Source organism: Podarcis melisellensis (genome assembly GCF_964234715.1).
Source record: "Podarcis melisellensis genome assembly, chromosome: Z".
Taxonomy (NCBI): Eukaryota; Metazoa; Chordata; class Lepidosauria; order Squamata; family Lacertidae; genus Podarcis; species Podarcis melisellensis.
In genome coordinates this window covers 16952707-16973832 of record NC_138547.1, presented here as the reverse complement: position 1 = coordinate 16973832, position 21126 = coordinate 16952707, and the positions used below count along the sequence as shown (strand labels likewise).

At 46.5% G+C, this 21126-nt stretch overlaps 1 protein-coding gene across 3 annotated transcripts in view; it reads left to right on the top strand.

Annotated features, from left to right (window-relative positions):
* The window catches only part of FAM163B (family with sequence similarity 163 member B), a 45379-nt gene extending 24973 nt beyond the window's left edge, over window positions 1-20406 (top strand). For 2 of the 3 annotated variants that reach the window (XM_081897987.1, XM_081897986.1), the window contains exons 2-4: window positions 15620-15717; window positions 18388-18503; window positions 19502-20406. In XM_081897987.1, coding sequence (XP_081754113.1) covers window positions 18411-18503; window positions 19502-19915 — 507 coding nt within the window. In that variant the 5' untranslated portion in view covers window positions 15620-15717; window positions 18388-18410 and the 3' untranslated portion in view covers window positions 19916-20406. The remainder of the gene's footprint in view (window positions 1-15619; window positions 15718-18387; window positions 18504-19501) is intronic. The other variant, XM_081897988.1, reaches the window with a different exon arrangement.
* The last annotated feature ends 720 nt before the right edge of the window (window positions 20407-21126 follow it).

Genomic DNA, 21126 nt, shown 5'->3' with positions numbered 1-21126 from the left:
GCCGCTGAGTGGGGAGGAGAGAGGGACAGAGAGCCTGCTTGCTTTAAAGGAGCAAAGCAGGAGAGGAGAGGAGCCTTCTCCTCTTATACCCCTCTTCTGCATTATTAACAGCATCCTTCTCCACCCACCCCATGCGTGTTCCTTGTCCCTTGAGTGCTTTTCCTTCCCTCCCCACTTAAAATGTGGTTACAAAGCACGGATCCACATGGATCCTCAGGATTTTTGCACTGGGTCACCCCAAATTCACCATCAGATCACATACATGTCCATGGCTACAGCTTGCACCAAAAAAATTATGCACCCACTGTTGCCTGGGGCCGCAGTGGTGCAAAAATGTGGTTACAAAGCATGGATCCACATGGATCCTCAGGATTTTTGCATTGGGCTACCCCAAACTCACCGTCAGATCACATGTCTGTGGCCACAGCATGAACCACAAAAAACATACATCCGCTGTTTCGTTTAGAATTTTTTTTTTCTTGTTTTCCTCCTCTAAAAACTATGTGCGTGTTATGGTCGGGTGCGTGTTATAGAGCGAAAAATACGGTAATTGGCAGGTCAGTTAAGCGGGACTGATTAAGGAGAGGACTCTTGAACTGATAAGCTGCTGTGCTTACTTATCACAGCATCTAGGTGGGGAGAGGGGTCAACCTTCACCCACATGCAAAGGCACGAAAGAACATAAGTTGGCTGAGACATAAATATAATTGAATGCACTTATAAAACATTCATAAGTGGGTTCGCTTGGCAGCCCCACTGCTCAAAGAGCATGCCACTTGGAAGCCACAAAGCACTGGGCTGACAGTGTCAGGGTTGACTGGCAATTGCTGTCAGACTTGCACTGAGTGGCAAAAGTGGTTGCTTTGCAAGCTCCTCTATGTGGTGTGGCAAAGCAGTTACTGCTCATGCTTCTTTGCACTGTGACAAAGTGCCTAATTTGCATGCTTCTTTGGAGCGGGTTGAAGGTTAGACCAGGTCCTGGGAGACCAGGGTTCAATGATGAACTCATTTGTGAAAGCTCACGGGGTGACCTTGGGAGACCTTGTGGTCTCTCAGCCTAACCTACCTCACAGGGCTGTTGTCAGGATAAAATGAGTAGAAGAAGAACCATGTAGCTATGCTTTGCTTCCATGGCTGGAGGTAGTAATGCTTGCTGGAAAGGGCAGAGTGCTGCTCTTGGGCTTGGATCCCGCTTGCAGGTTTCCCTTCAGGGTATCTGGGTAGCCACTGTGAGAACAGGATGCTGGCCTGGGCCATTGGTCTGATCCAGCAGGGTTCTTCTTATGTTCATGTATGCCCTCTTGAGCTAAATGGAGGAAAAGTGGGGTGTATAAATAAAAAAAATAATTTACACACACATGCACATATGGTCAAGGAGGATTTCAGAATGAACACCTGTGCAGTGCCAGTATATCTTGCATTGACAGAGGATGGACAACAGGGGGCAGACTTTGCCTCCACGCTCTGCTTCCCAGGGGCATCTACCTTGCCCATTTGGGGAAAGCAGACAGACTTCAGCTTCAGTCTGACCCAAATGCAAGACAGTTCTTAAATTCTGTCTACTTCTTAATCTCTAAGGAGACTTTTCCAGGAAACCCAGACCATGGCAGGAAGCCTTTTGGAAATTTTGTTGATGGACCTATTGTAGTTTATTTGGGTTGCTGTGGGTTTAAATCAACAATTCTTCCTAACTTTTCCAATTGTGAAGAAAGGGAGGAGGGGACCCACAGAATCCCCCAAATCTGTTTTCTGTTACTTATTGGATAGCTGCCCCAAGAGGTTTTTTCTTTTTCTTTTTGGACAGGAGATCCAAAACGCCTTCTACACTACTAGGCGCTCTCTCTAGACCCTCTTGCTGCTCATTTGATGCCCAGACCCAACTGAGCCCATCCTCAGCATTTGCAAACTTTGATGGCCAACCCTCTCTGATTTGTTAGGAATAGACCAGCTGTTCGTTCATGCTTCCTCTCTGCCTTGCAAATAGACAAATGATCACAGTTCACAGATTTGCCAAAAAGTGGTGGTGGTGGTTGGGGAGAAGGAACAGAATTAGGGTTTTCCAAATTGGCATGCTCAGTTTCCATGCTGCTAAGCAGATTACCTGCGTATGCAGGTGTAGAAGAAGCCCCTGGCTCAGCAGGTCCTCCCACATCGGGAGCTGCCATTGTTCGTCCCTTGATAGGTGGAGACGTTATGGGCACCATGGTCGTTTTAGCCAGTATGGTGCCACTAGGATCACCTCTTCTTGCAAGTGTTGCACTCAGTGCACTACTTGCATTAGGAGGTATCTTTTGAGTCAGTGAGCGAATTTTGACTATGCACTCCCCTTTAAGCCTCATCTTGAAGTTCTGAGAGTTTACCTGTAATCTTAGGTGAGTTATTGTTTGTTATGGGATCAGAGAGCTTTTACGCCAATTCATAACAAATCTGTGCCATTGGAAATAATTGAGATTTGTCCAGATGTCCTTCATGCACTGGTTCCTTGATGGTGCTCAGATCAGGATACTGTCCAAGTAAGAGTGCAGGTGGATTTCCACGGTTTGCAAATATACTATCAGAGTCACCAGGACCTTGATAAAAATTAATGGGGCCACTGAGAAGCCAAAAGCGGTATTTTGTTGACTATAGCAGAACTGAAGCTACCATCTGTGACACTTGTTGATGGGTATGTGGAGATATGCCTCTGACAGACATATGGAGGCTAGCCAATCATTCTTCTCCACCACTTCTGCTGTTGACCTCAGGGTTCTCAGTTTGAATTGCTTGTAAAATAGTCTCTGATTCAGCCACTTCAAGTCTAGCATCACCCGTGTGTCATCAGTCTTCTTCGTGACCAAGAAGACTATTGAATACACTCTGTGCTCCCCCACCCTCCCATTTTGATACTGGCTCTGTAGCTCAAATTGCTAGAAGCTGGTCAAGGCTGCACAGTCCACTTGGTGTTTCTCCTGTTTCCAGGAACGTGGGTGTGGTGACAATAAATTTTGCTCTTGGTTGCTTGGAAACTCCAAGCAATACCCAGAGGGAAATGTGCTGATCACCCACATGGTCAATGATGTTTCGTGCCATTCTTGAGGAAGGTGGAGACACCTGCCCTCTATTGATCCTTGTGGAATTGTGTCATGCTGCAAGACCATCCTTCTTAGACGCCTTCTGGAATTTGGGGTTGGAGTTGAATTCCCCCAGATGATTACTTCCGGCTATATCCCGATGCCTTGTCTGTCCTGTCCCACCAGGGCTTGCATCCCATGTGATTCAGTGCCTATTGTATGAGTGAAATGAACAAAAAGACACTTGATTCCTGCTATGTTAGGAATCTATTCCACCTATTCCAGCTTGTTAGGAAGAGTTTTCTGTTTATCTCTGGTCTTGATCAAGACCATTGCCAGGGGTTCTTCAAACAGCTTCCATCCTCCAAAGGGGGAGTTAGCTAAGTGGCCCTGTGGGGCAATATCAACATCCCAGCTATGCAGCCAGAAACAGAGGGTTTGGGTGAGTAGCACTTACCCTTCTATGGTTGTCCCTTGCACTGCTGTGTCCCTCGTGCTGGGGGTCTCTGTCTTTTCTGAGCACACCCCTCTAGGAAGTGACGATGCCCTGTTTGTGGGCATAGTGCGAAGCTGCAGCTGTGGCAGAGGTGGGTGTGGAAAATGCTTGCCTGGGTGTTTCCTTTCCATAGGGCTTGGAGGGCACACCGGTCTCGCCCCACCTGTTTTCTTGAGGCTTCATGGTCCTGTGGCAAAAAGGGCACTGCTGCAGTCCCCTCCACACCTGGAGAAGGATGGGGGTGCTGCTGGTCTGCTTCTTTTGGCAAGAAAGCACACTGATCACAGGTAGGCATGATCAGCTTTGCTCTCCTGCCATGCTTTTGTTTTTCTCCTCACCTGTAGAGCATGAAAAGGCCCATTGCTGCCTCTGTGTGCCTACTAATCCCTCCCCTGCTGTTGCCAGTGCTAATTCCCCCATTCCCGGTTAAGGAAGGCTGAGGGTGGGAAGAAAAGAGGGAAGCAGTTGAAGTTGAGTTGGAGAAGTATAAAAGCAAAATGAAGGTAAAGTGAAAAAGGATCTAAAGCTGAGCTCTGTGTACCTCATAGAGTACACCCAGGGCCTGTCCTGGGAGAGTGGGGTGGCCCCTCCAACAAGGAGGATCTTCAAGAACCCTGCCTGTTCCATTGGATGGGATGGGAGGATGGGAGGAGCCATCCCACTCTCAGGAATGCCCTCCAGGAACCTTTGGGGAATAACTAACAATTTTATCAAGCCAATCAGAAAACACCCTTCTGACCCCACCCAGAAAATTTAGGGGCTTCTATTTACACTGTTCCTTCCAACCTAGCAGTTTGAATGCACGTCAAAGTGAAAGTAGATAAACAGGTACAGGCCACATGACCCGGAAGCTGTACACCGGCTCCCTCGGCCAATAAAGCAAGATGAGCACCGCAATCCCAGAGTCGTCTGCGACTGTACTTAACGGCCAGGGGTCCCTTTACCTTTACCTATTTACACTGTACATTAAAAGCACATGACTCATTCTCCCCCCTTCTCCCAAAAAGAAATACTTGGAGCTGTAGTTTATACTTAACAGGCTGTGGTTCCAATAATAATAATAATAATAATAATAATAATAATAATAATAATAATACAGTTCCCAGGATTCTTTAAATGTGTGGTGTGGATGTTTTCAACACTTTAATGATTTTATTCCGAGGTGTTAGGTTTTTATAAATAAAAATGTGACCTTAGTCTGTTTCCTGAACTTTTCAGGATTGAACTCTATGGGTAGTCATGCTCTGAATGGACGCATTCAAATTATTATTATTATTATTATTATTATTATTATTATTATTATTATTAATAATAATAATATACCACTTTTGACACCTCCTAAACAAAAGCAAAATCACAGGAACAAAACAAATAATGAAAATGCATCTATCTGCAATTAAACATGTAGAAAAGCAACCACATTAAAATGCTGACCGTTAAAATATAAGGGAGCCCGTTAGAATAGCATTGAAGAAACTCTTAATCAAGAGATACACTTAAGTAACTGGAGCCTGTCAGTTTCAACAGGTCTACTCTGAGGAGTTGCTTTATTGGCTCTCGCCCTGAGACCTGGCAGTCTGACCAGGTATATTTATTACTAAATAGATGGCGATTCCCAAAGCCTGCAGAGCATGGAATTAGGAGCAAATGTGGGAGGAGGGGTGGGGGGAGGAAAAAGGAAAAGTCTAGACAGGAACTGTTCTGCTTTTGGGCTTCCATGTGCTGAATGGTTTGTGTTCTTATTTTTTTTCTCTCTCTCATGCCCTGGAGAGTTTCAAGCTAGGCACACACACACACACACACACTCACACACACACACACACACACACACACACGCATGTGCAATAAATATGTTGCTAAAATCCTTCCCTCCACACACCTTTCTTTCTCTCAATCCCCACACTTAAAACTCTGCAAGAGTCCTGAGACATGCTTAACTGTTTTATTCCCTTATCTTGAGAGGGAGGTTAATCAGAAAAGGAGTTGATTATATTTTGTGTCATTCGGGCTGTGAAAACACTTCCCCTCCTCCCCAGCTCAAACCTGCATTAACACAGAGCTCTGTGTGATGCAGAAGCTCGTAGAGAAAAACTTCCTTGCTGGATCAAGTCCCATCTAGTCTGGCTGCTGGCATCCAGTTCCCTACAACAGGCACCTCCAGCAGGTAGATCGTTATCTACCGGGTAGATCACTGGATGTCTGTGGTAGATCACTGGCTCCCCCCAAAGAAGCTCAACAAGTTTGGCTCCCCTAAAAAAAGCTCATTGTTTTTGCCCTGCACCCCTAAAAATGTGGCTTTCCCCCTCCCTAAAAAAAAGTTCAACAACTTTGTCCTGAACCCCTAAAAAGAGGGTAGAACACTGCCAGTTTTTAACTCTGAGAGTAGTCTCTTGGGAATTGGCCAACCCTGCCCTACAATATCCAGACAGAAGCCCAAAATACAGAAAGCTGCTTAATACTGAACCAAACCTTTGTTCCATCTGTTTCAGTGTTGTCCACACTGACTGGCAGCAGCTCTCCAGACTTTCCGGCAGGGTTTCTGGTAGACTTACCTAGAGCTGCTTGCTGGGGATTGAAACTGGACCTTCTGCATGCCAAGCAGCTGCTCTCTTGCGATGCCACAGTCTTCCCCTTAAAAACACTACATTGGAGTGAGGGGCGCTCTTGGGATTTTAACAATGTCACTGGGTTGTTTTGGTTCTGGAGCTGTGGCTAACCCAATACACTTTGCTGCCTGGGGCAAATGAGACAGTGATGCCTCTTCTCCCCTCCCACACACCCCAGTACTGATGGTTGAATCAAAGAAAGAAAGAAAGAAAGAAAGAAAGAAAGAAAGAAAGAAAGAAAGAAAGAAAGAAAGAAAGAAAGAAAGAAAGAAAGAGGGGCTGCCACACCTGATCACATTGATCACCTCTTGCCAAATCCCACCCCTCCCTTTGCTTCTCACCCAAACCCCCATCCTCTCAAAACTCCTCAGTGTGCCTTCATCCCTGCTTTATTTAAACCCGCTGCTCTGGCTTAAAACTGCCCATTTTATACCTGCCACTTCTTTTGTTCCACTTCCTTGCTATGGCTTCATGCAAATCCAGGGTTCTGATGAGACACTGCAAGTCCTCCTATGGTGGCTTACACGATGACAGCCTTACATTTTTATGTGTATAGGAAGAAATGCATATCCTTCTCTTCCTTTTGCTTCCAGGGCAGCAAACATTAAAAAGTTGCAACAATACAATTCTAAAGGGGGGGAAACACGCTGAAAATATTTGAAAACCATTTAGAATATCTACAAACATTTAAAGGTAATCACATACCCTCGTAGTTGCTAATTTCAGGGCTTGCCAGGAACAGGATCTTTCAGCCATTGACTGGCAGGGTGAATGGGAATCAGGGGCCTCTGTAGGGGTTGGCCAGGCTGGCACAGGTCTAGGTGTGTGCAGCTAGCCTTGGTCTTCTTAGAGCTGCTTGCTCCTCCAGAGCAACTCTTTGCCTTACCAAGTTTCTCCTTTTCCTTGCCGCTTAGTGAGCTTGATGGTCGCCACTCCAGCGACTATTTGCACCCTCTAAGTGGGGCAAAGTCAGTGCCTCTGCCCTTCCCTGTTTTTATTTTTTAAGTCAAAGGTGCTTCTGAAAGCAAAGGGGCACTTGGGGTGATGACAGAGTGAAAGGTGAAGATGTCACCTTGCTCCTAACCCTGGGTGAATGTACACACAGGAAAAAAACGCTATAAATAAGTCAGAAATTAAATCGTTAGAACAAAAGGGGGAAAAACCTCTATGGAAAATTACTTAGACATTTTATTTGCTCTCTGGCGCCATCTGGTGTTGCATGTTTATAATGCACTCAAAATGTTGTTTCTTGACTAATGTAGTTGAGTCCCCTCATTACTTTGACCAAGTTCTCCTCAAGAGTTTACTGAGGGAGCAAAGAGAGAAAGGTGCTGCCTCCATGGACAACGGAGTGTCCGCTCCCTTCTCTCCCAACTCAAGGGGGAAGCCTTTCCTTGTTCCCCTTGTGGTGTAGTGTGGTGTAGTGTGGTGTGGTGTAGTGTAGTGGTTTAAGAGCGGTAGTCTCGTAATCTGGGGAACCAGGTTCGCGTCTCCGCTCCTCCACATGCAGCTGCTGGGTGACCTTGGGCCAGTCACACTTCTTTGAAGTCTCTCAGCCCCACTCACCTCACAGAGTGTTTGTTGGGGGGGGGGAAGGAGAATGTTAGCCGCTTTGAGACTCCTTAAAGGGAGTGAAAGGCGGGATATCAAATCCAAACTCCTCTTTTTCTTCTTCTTGGCCAAGAGGGCCCTCAGGGCATGGTAACGGGAGCTGTCAAAGTGCAAAGGTGCACTGCAGCGTCTGTCAGAGGGGCTAGGCCAGACCCATGTGCTCCATGGGGCAAAGCACATGGCTATATGAGGGCTGGCAGGTGGTAGCTGGCCAAAGAAAGTCATGCCTAGGTGTGAGCCCCAGAGCTGCCACTTCCTTGCCCCCAGCAGTTGCACCTCCAAGCTGCACCTGCCTTGAGCACAGCTGCATTGAGGAAGGGAAGCATGGCATGGGCTTCCAGCTGCCAGTCCCAGTCACTCCTCGCCCTGCTAAACACACATCTGGGGCTGGTGTTAGGCCACCTGCAATGCCCAAGTGCAAAGAAGTGATTTCCCCCCCTTTGGGGGGGGGGCCATCAATACAGCTCTTCCCAAGGACTCAAGGGACCATAAGTATGCCTCTGGTGGGAATGTTTTAAATTATCTTATGAATGTCAATAATGCGGAGGCAGATTCACTGCAGTGGGGAAGATATTCCAAAATGGAGGACCTTCTCTGAGAAGGCCCTGTCATGGGTCCACACTGACCAAGCAGCAACCAGTGGTGACACCACCAACAGGTCATCTCCTGCTGAATGCACGGCTCCAGGTGGTAAATGTTTGGGGAGTGTCTCCTTCAAATATTTGGGTCCTGAGGTACTGTATCCTCCATCACATCAAAAGACAGCTTAGTAAGTGTGCGGGACAGGCTCTGAGGCATGCCCACTTCCCTACCCTCCAAAACCTCACTCCCAGTCTCCGCCCTACATCGTCCACCACCTGAAGCAACTCCCTCACTCTGTTTAACAGTAGGGCCGGCTCCTGTTTGGAGCAGACGAGAACCTCCTCAAAGGACAGAAAGAAGACTAATTCCCTTGGGTGCGAGAGATTTTTTGAAATGTTTGGGTTCAATGAACCCCCAACAACCCCAACAAATAGGTGCTCAGAGATACCAATCAATCGTGATCCCCACCCCCACCCCATGACTGCCTCTCCAAAGAGACAGACATAAAAAGAAACAAAAGGAGATCTGCTTTCTCCATTTCTGAGATTCAGAAGCTCAATGTACAATAGAGATTTATTTTCTTTGGAAGACGTCTTGACAAATAGGGGCTCCTTCTCTGCCCAGCGCTGCAGTTAAACTCACTTCAGGCTCAGCTTTCTGCTTTTTATTTTGCTTCGTACAGCAGGCCAGGCTTTTTTTTTAAAATAAAAAATAATTTAAAAAATCGTCACAAAAATAGACAGCTTAGATAGTACAGGCCTTTCTCTGTGTACCTTGTCCTTGCCCCAGGTAATTCTCATCTTCAAAATCAATGCAACATGGGAAATGGGGTGTGCCCATGTACTCTGTATCAGAGATGTGAGACCCCAGGCCCGGATCCGGGCTGAATGTGGTGGCCCTTGGGGCCTCTCTGTGTGGTCCCTGGTACTGTGTGGCCACACCACTCACAGTCTTGCTTTGGATGATCCTTGAGTGTTTTTGAGTGTGCTTAATATCTCATGGTGCCTCTTGCTTCCAGGGATGGTGTGCAGAGGGGGAGATGTGAGTGTGAGTCAATCAATGAGCATTTGAATCTCTGCCCACTTTTACCCCTGCCCCCCCCCCGACTGGTGTGTGACCTTTGAAAGGTTGTCTGGGAGGGAATGTGGCCTAGTGGCTGAAAAATACTTGCCCCGTTCACCTTGCATCAAAGGGAGCCATGCACTCTGCTCCCCTCACGGAGGATAGACCTCTTACAGAGGATGGATGGAGTATATTTCAGAGCCGACAAAGATTTTTTTCAGCCTGAAGGCCACATTCAGCTTTGGCAACCTGCTGGGGGCCCCATCTGTTTAGCTGACAGCAGCCTCTGGGAGCTCATGACCAGAAACAGAGGGGGATTTGAGGGGGAGGTCCAGAGTGCTGTCTCATTGTGTTTGTAGGACCAAGACAGGACAGCGAAGGAGCTGCTGCAGTAACCTGCAACACCTGTGCCATGTTTGTCTTCCTGCCTGAGAATGTGCTAAAATACACCTGCAGCAAATGCAAGCTGGTTGCCTTACTTACTGGAAGAGAAGGTACAGAAATTTGAGGCCTGTCGATTTTAGGGTTGCCATACATCCTGGTTTTCCCAGACACATCCAGGAATCGGGCTGAAAAATGGCATCCGGGCTGATTTTTGCTCAATTGACAAAACGTCCAGAATACCTGAACGTATGGCAAGTAGGGCAATTTATAAAAATGCTTTTGAAATCCCCAAAGGCTTAATTTTTTTTGGGGGGGGGGTGTTTCCAGAAAAAGCTCAACAAGGGGGAGTGCTTGCAAGAGAGGGAGTGAAGAGGGGCAGAGTGGTGGTTAGCGAAGAGCGCTGACACATGGCTTGTGGCGACAGCTATTGCCTCTCCTCTCCTTTCCTCTCTGCTCAGGAGGGCGAGGTCACTTCTTGCCTCTGAGGCAAAGTGAAGCTGGAGGCTCCTTCTACCACCACCCCTCACTCAGTGCGTTGGGTCCACACAACGCCAGGCTGCCACCCTCTCCCATCTGACATGAGGTGCGCCCTCTGCTTCCTCGGTAGCTTTTCAGCGGCAGCACCTCAGGATCTGGGCAGTGAAGGAGGCTTGGCCACATGTGGGTAGTGCCAGCCTGCTTCCCACTTCCCTTTCTTTCCCTCCTCCTCGCTCCACTGCAGCCATTATACCTGTGAATGGAGGGAAAGAATGAGGCCGTCTCCTTGAGCTGAGGAGGAGGAGGAAGAGGCCTTGACAGTCACACACACACTCGGGTTACCTCTCTGTGTTTTTGCCCTCCAACCCAAAGAGATGAGAGGCTTCTGTCTGGTGCCTCAGAGCTCCTCATGGCCAACCGTGGCGGTAGCAGCAATGCAAGGCAACCCTTCTGCGCATGTGCCCTTGTGGAGTCTTGCTTCTGTGCACTGCTCCAGATGCACCAGGAAAAGGGGGTGGTTCGACCCCCCCCCCAATTTATTTGCATCACTGCCTCTGCAACCGTGGCGGTGCCAGTAGGAGCCCCTTTTTCTTCGCTCACCGCCTCTGTCCCAAAGGATTGACTTGATGAAGAGTTTGCCTTTTGGGTGGGACTGGCAAATGGAGAGACATCAACAACTTCACCCAAAAAAATAATGAGTCCCATCTACACTTCGAGCTTCAAGGCAAGATGAGGAATGTCTTGACAGAGCAGAGTGGACTGTCCTGGAAGAAAAGGAATTGATCAAACAGGAAGGGAAGAGTAGCAGCATTCTATGTAAAGGAAGTTGAATATACTCCATGACCTGGAACATGAAAGGCAAATTGAGAGTATAATAGTCAAGGGAGAATTGAACTACTTGGATATCTGCTGGGACTCAAACTCTGTCAAGACTGTAAAGTCCAACCCATTCCTCCATTGCCTTGCTGACAAATTCTTTTCCCAGAAGGTGGAAAAAGCAAGAAAGGGGATCATCTATCTTGGACCTGGTCTTCACCAACAGGGAGGAATTGACTGACGAAGGTCAAAGAAAATTGGGATTAAGTGATCATGTCCTCCTGGGTTTCATGATACAGAGGCAATTCCAGCAAAAAAAGGAAAGTGAGAGGTATCTAAAGAAATTGGTGTGGCTGCATAAGGAGCTTACAGATGAACTGATATTTAAGGGCATATGTATGAAATGGAAGACAGGGGAAATCAAGAAGCAGGTGTATAACATGAGTAGCCAAGAGTTGCAGGGTGAATGTTGGGCAGGCCATAGCTCAGAATGAGCTCAGTCTTGCAAGAGAGGTAAAGAAAGAAAATATTTAAAAGGTTTCTTAGCTTATGTTTTCAGCAAGAGGAAGAAAAGCAAGTGGTAGGTCCTCTGCATGGAGAAGATGGAGAAATGCTATTGGATGACAGAAAAGACAGAGCTGCTCAACACCTACCTTGCCTCTGTCTTCATCCAAAATAAAAGCAGTGCTCAACCTGCTGATAGCAGAATAAAAGATGCTAGGAGGGAGCTGCAGCCCAAGAGGAAGCAAGGAGACACCTAGCTACTTTAAATGAAGTAGGGCCTGATGAGCAGCACGCAAGGGTGCTAAAGGAGCGTTCAGGTGTATTTTCAGAGCCTCAATCTGTAATCTTTGAGAATTCTTGGAGAACAGGTGAGGTCCCTGTATACTGGAGGCAGGCAAATGTCCCCATCTTCTTAAAAGGGGTGGGGGGAGAAGACTCGGGTAACTTCTGACCGGTCAGCTTGATGTCATTATCAGGAAAGGTCCCATAACAAAAAATTAAACAGTTGTGATTACTAAGATATAAGATGGGTTTCTCAAAAGCACCTCACTGCTGATTAATCTCATTTCTTTCTTTTTTTATAGAATTACAAGCTTGGGGAAATGCTATGGACGTAGTGTATCTTGCAGTAGTGTGCAGTGAAATTTTTTGTAGGGAGCCAGAGGTGCCAGCTTGTCAGAGTGATGGGGGGGGGGGGAGGAAACGATGTTGCGCATGTGAGCATCCTAGTCTGGGCAGAAGCTTACTGGGCTTTGGGAAGTAGGCACAAGGGGAACATTTAGGGGACTAGATATCTTGATTTCATTAATGCTTTTGACAAAGTCCCACATGATATTCTTGCAGAGATGCTGGTAGAATGTGGTCTGGATGTGGTAACTGTTAGGTGGATTTGTACCTGGTTGACTTACCGAACCCAAAGAGTGCTCACTAATGGTTCTTCATCATCCAGGAGAAAACTGACAAGTGGGGTGCCGCAGCTTTCTGTCCTGGGCCCATTGTTCAATATCTTTACAAACATATTGGCTGAAGATATTGAGGGGATGCTCATCAAATTTGCAGAGGACACCGAACTGGGAGGAGTAACTTATGTTGCAGAAGACAGAATCAGGATTTAAGATTGTGGTAGATTTTGAAGTCAAACCTAACAATGAGTATCTGTGCTGGTTAGTAAATGAAGAGATTAAGGACCACAGTGCTGTAATTTGCTAGAAAATGCTTGGTTAGGTTATGTCCCCTCACCTTCGGAAGTAATGGTTGTTTCCTGTTCCTTTCTCTCACTATCTGTCTCTTTCTCTCTCTCTCTTTAACCATGTAACTGAGCAGACGTCTGAGGTTGGGGCTTCAGACTCAGATTGCGTGCTTGAGACCAACTTCTATATTTTGTAACCAAGAATACTTTGCCTCTGTTGTTTCTGCTGTAACATTGAACAATGCATGAGTGAGACCTCTGATTACTGTAAGTAAAGCATTTCAACTTACTTAAGGTTGTTGTCTATTCATTCTGAGAGGGGTAGAAGTGGGGGAGCACTTTGTCAGTGCTTCATACTGGGATAGTTAAAAATCTAAAAACCTGTATTTCCTGCACTTTGCAAATGCTGCACCTACTTCTCTTTTAAACTTTGTGGCTAGGGGCAGCAGCTGTTGGCTAAAGGGTGAGTCAAGCCCCGCACTTTTTTGAATAAAGGCAGTCAGCCATTTTTTTCTTTTGCAGTTTCCTACACATGTGGGAAGGGACGCGGGTGGTGCTGTGGGTTAAACCACAGAGTCTAGGACTTGCTGATCAGAAGGTCGGCAGCTCGAATCCCTGCGACGGGGTGAGCTCCTATTGCTCGGTCCCTGCTCCTGCCAACCTAGCAGTTCAAAAGCATGTCAAAGTGCAAGTAGATAAATAGGTACTGCTCCGGCGGGAAGGTAAATGGCATTTCCGTGCGCTGCTCTGGTTTGCCAGAAGTGGCTTAGTCATGCTGGCCACATGACCTGGAAGCTTTTACGCCGGCTCCCTCGGCCAATAAAGCGAGATGAGCGCCGCAACCTCAGAGTCGGTCACGACTGGACCTAATGGTCAGGGGTCCCTTTACCTTTACCTTTACACATGTGGGACTTCAGGGTTAACCTGGTCTTCCCCAGTTATTTCCCAGCATAATGTTATGGTGGCCCAGAGTGAGAATAAATCCCAGAGTTGTGAAAGCATTTTGCAGAGACTTTTGACCTTTTCGGGTGATTTTTTAGGCTTGATTTTAAAGTGCACTCAGAGAGATTGTATTTCTTAGCCTCAAGGTGAAGGAGAAGTTTTCCCAGGCAATCTTTTGTTTGCTTTGTTTCTATTGTGAGTGGATAAACTCACCCCTCATTTGTCTATCTACTCCGCTAATGCAAAGCAGTTATACTAAAGGATTCTTATTCTGCTTCGTGCTTTTTGCTTTGGGGTTTTAGCAAAGAGGATTAAATAATTTTATTTTACTTTTGGAAATTTTGAGAATGTTTTTTTTTTGTGATTTTCCCTATTTTTATTTTGGAATATTTTTCCTTTCTCCCCCCCCGCCCTTTGGGAATTTTTCCATTTTTGATTTTTCTAAACTGGATAGCAGGAATTCCATTGTTGAGGAAAGTCTCAAATTACCTAAGCTTACACGAAGCAATTTCATCCAATGGAAAAGACAATTAGAAGCCAAACATGATATGAAAGCTATTTTATAATATATTGAGAAAGCGAAACATAGTGAGGACAAAGCCTCAAAGGAGTGGGAACAAGAGAATAAATTGATGGTGCCTATCATTCTGGATAGTATTTCAGAGACCCAAATGGTTCACACAAAAAGAGATGATACAGCTGCTCACGTGCTTGAAAAGTTGCAAAAAGCACTTGGATTCACAAGCAAGGGGTTCCCACCATGCCTGGGTGAGAAATCTATTTAAATTAAAACTTGAAGCCAAGAAGGACATGACAGTTCCTAACCATTATTGAAAAGCTGGAATCTAAACAATACAAAATGGATGAGGAACAGAAAGTTTGCTATTTCTTGAGGTCACTAGGACCTAAATTTCAAAACTCTCATGGATGACAAGCCAAACCTGAGGCTAGCAGATGTGACTGAGCACCTGAGAGAGAAAAGAGAAGAGCAAGCTTCCCAGCCAGGGATACAAGACAAACTATGCGTCTCAGTCCCAAAGGTGAGCCAAGGCTACACTCAGAAAAATTGTTTGCTTCAAATACAGCAAAGAAGTTCACATTTCCAGATTTTTGTGTGTGTGTGATGCCCAAATTCAGGAAGAGCCCCTGCATTTAAGCAAGCAAGCCAAAGTAAGGGGAGCAAAGAAAAGAAAAGGGCCTTCGTTTGCAAGAGAAGAATCTAACTGTAAACAAAATCAAGTAGATGATTAATGGACTCATATGAGTGTGTGTGTGTGTGTGTGTGTGTGTGTGTGTGTGTGTAAATCTTTGGAGGCATTAACAATATTGACCCATCAGTGGATGGCAATATCCAAGCTGCAGATGGCAAAACCATAACAATATGTGGTGCAGGTGCAGGAACCTCAAATTGCAAGCTAAGCAATCTACTGAGAGAGAATCCTGTGGAACAGGTCCTGTTTGAATTGCAGCATGTTCAATGTATCCACCTTGGACAGAAAAAAATGGTTTCTGTGTGTAGTTTGAAGACTGAAGATGCCAGGTGACCAGAGATGGTGACCAATATCGCAGAACCTCAGAAGGCTGAAGCAGACCCAGAGCTCTGGCACAGAAAGCTTGGCCACAAGCCATTAGGGAACTGAAATGCAAGGAGCTTGCAAGAGGGGAGAAGGTATTCCAGAGTGCACCAACTGCAATGAAGTGTGTAAGCTGCCTAACTGAGAAAAGCGTTAAACCGTTTCCCCCTCACCCCTTATATACTCAACAAAGAAGCACCAGAGTGCTTGATGTAGTCTATAGTGATGTATGTGGTCCACTGAGTGTTCCCTTGCTAGGGAAAAATGAGTACGTTTTATTTTTTTCTAGATGACTTTTCAGGATACTGTGTTCTGTACCTCCTCAGGGAGAAAAGTGAGACAGTGGATATGTTCAGAAAGTACCTCGCCATGGTGAGCAACAAGTTGCAGAGGGAAACTACAACTCTCATGAACGACAACAGTGGTGAGTTTACTTCAAAGCACATGAGAACCCTCCTGGAAGAGGAAGCCATTACACATGGGAAGAGTCTTAGTCACACCCCACAACAGAGCTCAGTAGCTGATACAGAGTTTATGGAGATGACCTGATGCATGCTGAGTGATGCTGACCTCCTCAAATGCATGTGGGGAGCTGCAGTAGCCACTGCAGGGTATCTCCAGAACAGACTGCGGGGGCAGCATGCACACCTTTTGAGATTTGACATGGAAGTGTACTTAACCTATCACACAGGAATGTATTTGGCAGCATTGCCTATATACCCAAAGAGAATAAGCAAGCTGAACTCCAGGGTAGAACGAGAAACTATGCTAAGATATACTTCTGGAGGCAAAGGTTACAGAGTTATGGACTTAGAAGTAGGAAAGGTCAGTGCAAGAAGAGTGGTTCATTTTGATGAGCACAGTGAACAGTAAAATGCTTTTTCTGGGCAGTGAGAGAAAGAGACACAAGACCTCATGTACTTTCCTGAATTGATATACAATAGGCCAGGTCTGCCTTCTACTGTCACACCAGCTAGCACTGATTATGAACAGGAAAAAGAATCAGAGGAGCAGATTCCAAGTAGCAGCAATACTGCAGGTGCCTGCACTGGAGGGCGATGAGGATGCTGAGGTGGCTGCAAACACTCATCGAGACCCAGCAAAAGTATCCCAGCTCCATGACTGTCCTACATCGCAAGGTCTGCACAACTCCACCTGGGAAGAGATTAAGCAAATGCCAACTGCTGAACAGAGGAGAAGCCTTAAGATACGTTTACTATGAATGCTCAAGCGATGGAATGTTTGCTCTTCACACAGGAACTCCCGGGTTCAATCTTCAGGAAGGACTGGGCAAGGCCCCCTACCTGAAGCCCGGAAGAGTTGCTGCCGGTCAGTGTTGACAATACTGAGCTAGATGGGCCAATGATCTGACTCGAGAATAGGCAGCTTGCAATGTATATCTGTGTCTGAGAGTGCCGGATATTGTTCTTGGATAAAGGGGAGGCATCTTTTCTCCTGCATGTAGCATCTGCCTGATGTGGCATTCAAGTCTGAGAGGAGGTGCAGAGCCCTGAATAAAATCCAAAATAAAGCCGAGAAGAGCATGGGCCTGGCTCCCTCACTCCCCATGGGGCCACCTCCTTTCCCGTACACCTGCTTGCAAGGCAGCCTCTTACAGAGGCCTCCAAGTTCCAGAGTGCCTGTCTAACGGGTTCGTTAGCTGTCGCAGATTCCAGCCAGCTGGCACTGCAAGGTGGGCTGGAGGCACCGGCGGGTGTTTCTGCAGAGCTTCGCCACCGTCTGCACAGATTTAGAAAGGTTGTGTCTGTGGGGAAAGAGCTTGGCATCCTCTGCTTGAAAATTAAAAGGATGAAAGAGACCCCTTCTTATTCTGAGGCTCTGCCACCAAGCAACAACAGAAGCTTCCTCTACTCTGTCAGTGGTTTGAGTGAGTGAGTGATTGATTGATTGATTGATTGATTGATTAGTTGGTTGGTTGGTTGGTTGGTTGGTTGCATTTATAGCCCACTTTTTCCTCCAAGGAGCTCAAGTGGGCAAACATGGTTCTCCTCCTCATTTAATCCCCACAACAACCCTGGCAGGTTAGGATGAGAGGCAATAACTGTGACCAAGGGCATCCAGTGGCCAAGAAGGGATTTGAACCCTGGTCTCTCCCAGGTCACTTTAGCCACTATACTGTACTAGCTGTGATTTTTATTATTTTTATTGATGGGGAACAGGATCTGGTTGCCAGGCCAGTTCGGACAGATAGGTGGGGCTGCCCAGCTTTCAACCACTGGAACGTGGGCGCAATGGTTATCATATGGCACAGCCTGGCTTGAACTGTACCACGGCAGGCTGGAGAAGACTTACATGTAAAAACCTCACTGCACCCAGAGCTCCCTCACCCTTGTACTCCCTGCTCCATGAGGTTTTTTTGGTCATAAGGACATGAGAAGAGCCCTGCTAGATCAGACCAATGGCCCATCTAGTCCAGTATCCTGGTTTCACAGGAGTCAACCTGATACTCATTATGGGAAGCCCCCAAGCAAGACCTGAGCACAAAAGCACTGTCCCCTCCTGTAGTTTCCAGCGACTGAAGCATTTCTGCCTCCAAGCGTGGAGGCAGAGCACAGCCATTGCCCTCTTTGGAAGCCATCTAAGTTGGTGGCCATCACTGCCTACTGTGGGAGGGAGTTCCACGGTTTAACTGTGTTCTGCATGAAGAAGTCGTAGAATCATAGAACTGTAGAGTTGGAAGGGACCCCAAGGGTCATCTAGCACAACCCCATGCGATGCAGGAAACTCAACTAAAGCATCCGTTACAGATGGCCATCCAACCTCTGCTTCAAAGCTTTCAATGAAGGAGAGTCATTTCTTTTATCTGTCTTGAAATTTCCCGCATTCAGCTTGATTGGAAGTCCAGGAGTTCTAGTGCTAGGACAGAGGGAGGAAAACGTAACACAGAGGAAATGACGGGTGGAGGGCACATGGCCTGAGAGTTGTACCCTGTGCAGAGATCCAGGCACACGCCATCGGAAAATCTCACCGCTACCCCAATCACTGAGGCCACTACTCTGGCCCCAAGCTGCAGTAACTACTCTGTTGCCTGAAGGTCTGGCTCCTAACTCTTTACACCTCTTGTGTCTTCCAGGGTGTTAATGGAGAAGAGGTCGAATGACAGCCGGGACTGTGGTCATCACAGGCGGAATATTAGCGACTGTCATATTACTGTGTATCATAGCAGTTCTCTGCTATTGTAGGCTTCAGGTATTTCAATTATAAAAGTGTGCGGGGAGAAGGGGTTTTAAAGGAGAAGAGGCAAAGGTGGGTGAAGCAACAGGTGACCACAGAGCTATGAATTTCAGGATGGTGTAATGATCTTTCCAGGGAACTGTAGCTGTGAGGGGAAGAGGGGAATCTCCTAACAACTGTCAGTAACCTTATCAAACTACATTTCTTAGGATTCTTGGAGTGGGGGGGGGGGCATGGCTGTTTAAAGTGGTATAGTAGTGCTTCAAGGCTTAGGCCCAGGCTCTCTGCAGGAATGTATTCTCCCATACAAACCCGCCTGAGCTCTGAGAAGCCCTTTGTTCAGACTCACCTTGGTGGGGATGAAGGAAAGGGCCTTCTTGGAATTCCTTCCCTTGAGAAGCCAGGCGAGCTCCCTCTTTGCTCTCCTTCCACTGGCAGGTGAAGATTGTTTTATTCCAACAGGCCTTTAAGAACTGACTGCTTTTTTAAGGGCTAATAATAGTGCTGTGCTATTTTTGCTATCTGCATTTTGATAGAGTTGTTTTTATATTGTTTAGATTCTATTAGAATTTAATTACTTTTAAATTATTTTCTTCTATATGTTTTTAACTTTTTTTGCATTTTATCTCCGTTGTTTTAGTTTGTGTAAGCCACATTGAGCCCCAGTGTGGGGAGAAAGTGGGATAAAAATTATTATTATTATTATTATTATTATTATCATCATCATCATTATTGTTATTACTGCTGTGTACACAATATACATTTAAAGCATATTCAAAGTTCATTCTTTCCTTCAAATAATTCTAGGACCTGTAGTTACAGTTCCCACCAACCGTTAACAAACTACAGTTCCCAGAATTCTTTGAGCATGGGCAGCAGGAGCGATGTGCTTGCTTGGAGTTTTTGTGGATGTCGTGGGAAAGCATCAATGTCAACCTGAAAAGGAGACATGGTGAGACGTACAGCCACCTTCTCATCAAATCCCTGCCTCTTCCCCCCTTTGCCTCCCCCAGTATTACTGCTGCAAGAAGGAGGAGTCCGAAGAGGACGGAGATGAACCAGACTTTGGCATGGATTCCCACATCCCGCCTCTCCACTGCAACCGCAACGTGGCTCTGACGAACGGCCCATCCTTGTACCGATCTTCCTCCTCCCCCTACAAGAAGCACTCCCAGTGCCGGACAGTATGCCCCAACTGCTCACACTATGAGCCGCCCACCTTCTTCCTCCAGGAGCCAGAGGAGGAGGAGGAGGAAGAGGAGGAGGAGGTCCAGAATGGGGGCGACCTCATCAACTACAAGGCCATCAGCCAGGAAGACCTGGAGCTGCCCCTCAACATGAGTGGCCTCCAGGCCCTCAACCCCAACCGCCTCTCAGCCATGCGGGAGGCTTTCTCCCGCAGCCGCAGCATCAGCACGGACGTCTAATGAGTGCCAGCAGCCGTCACCCGTAGCTTGATGGTGGGTAACGTTGGTGGCATACATATCCTGCTGATTCCTGCATTGTAAGGGGTTGGACCAGATGGTCCTTTGAGTCTCTTCCACCTCTCTAATTCTTTGGTTCTGTGAAAGGGTGTTTCCCCTCCCCCTTCCCTAAATACCCTTGTGGCTTAAAAATAATAACATGGCGTCACTCTTTTACAGGACAAAAAAAAAAAAATACCCACAGAGAGTCTTTTAAAAATGATGAATGTATTTATATGTTAACGATGGATAATTATCTATATACCTATTAAATAATGCACTGTATAAAGGGGAGGAGGGAGAATTAATAGATTTGATGGGTGCATATAGGTTTTCTAAAGTTTAGTGTTGACAATAGTTTCTTTTATATCTATATATAGCTATAGATAGATATAGATAGATACATACAGCGGTACCTCGTGTTACGTACTTAATCCATTCTGCAGGTCCATTTGCAATAGTGACATGAGGCTCGTAACATGAGGCACACTTTCTCTAATGGTGCCTCCCACTGCGGCCGCACCACCGGAGCGTGACTTCTGCTCGCATCCCGGGGCAAAGGTCACAACAAGGGGCATCTACTTCCAGGTTAGCAGAGTGCGTAACCTGCAGCATTTATAAGGGGGATGGTACATAACACGAGGTGTCACTGTATATATATAGATAGATAGATAGATAGATATAGATACAGTGGTACCTCGGGTTAAGTACTTAATTCGTTCTGGCGGTCCGTATTTAACCTGAAACTGTTCTTAACCTGAAGCACCACTTTAGCTAATGGGGCCTCCTGCTGCTGCCACGCCACCGGAGCAAAATTCCTGTTCTCATCCTGAAGCCAAGTTCTTAACCTGAAGCACTATTTCTGGGTTAGCAGAGTCTGTAACCCGAAGCGTCTGTAACCCGAGGTACCACTGTATATGAGAAGATTTTGATACAGGGCATCCTTTTGTAAGAGTTAGATTTCCCCCCTTTTCATTTGCTGTCATGAAAGTCTGCAAGTACAAGGCTATGGTGGAGGGGGGCAGCTCTAGGGCAACCCCATGCTTCATGCTGAATTGCCGCTGTGCCCTCCTTTATTTTCTGACTGGGTGATGTGCGGTTGTTGCCTGCCTTCCTGTGACAACATTTCAGATGTCTTCTAAGACCTTGGCTGGAGACAAATTCAATCTTGCCTT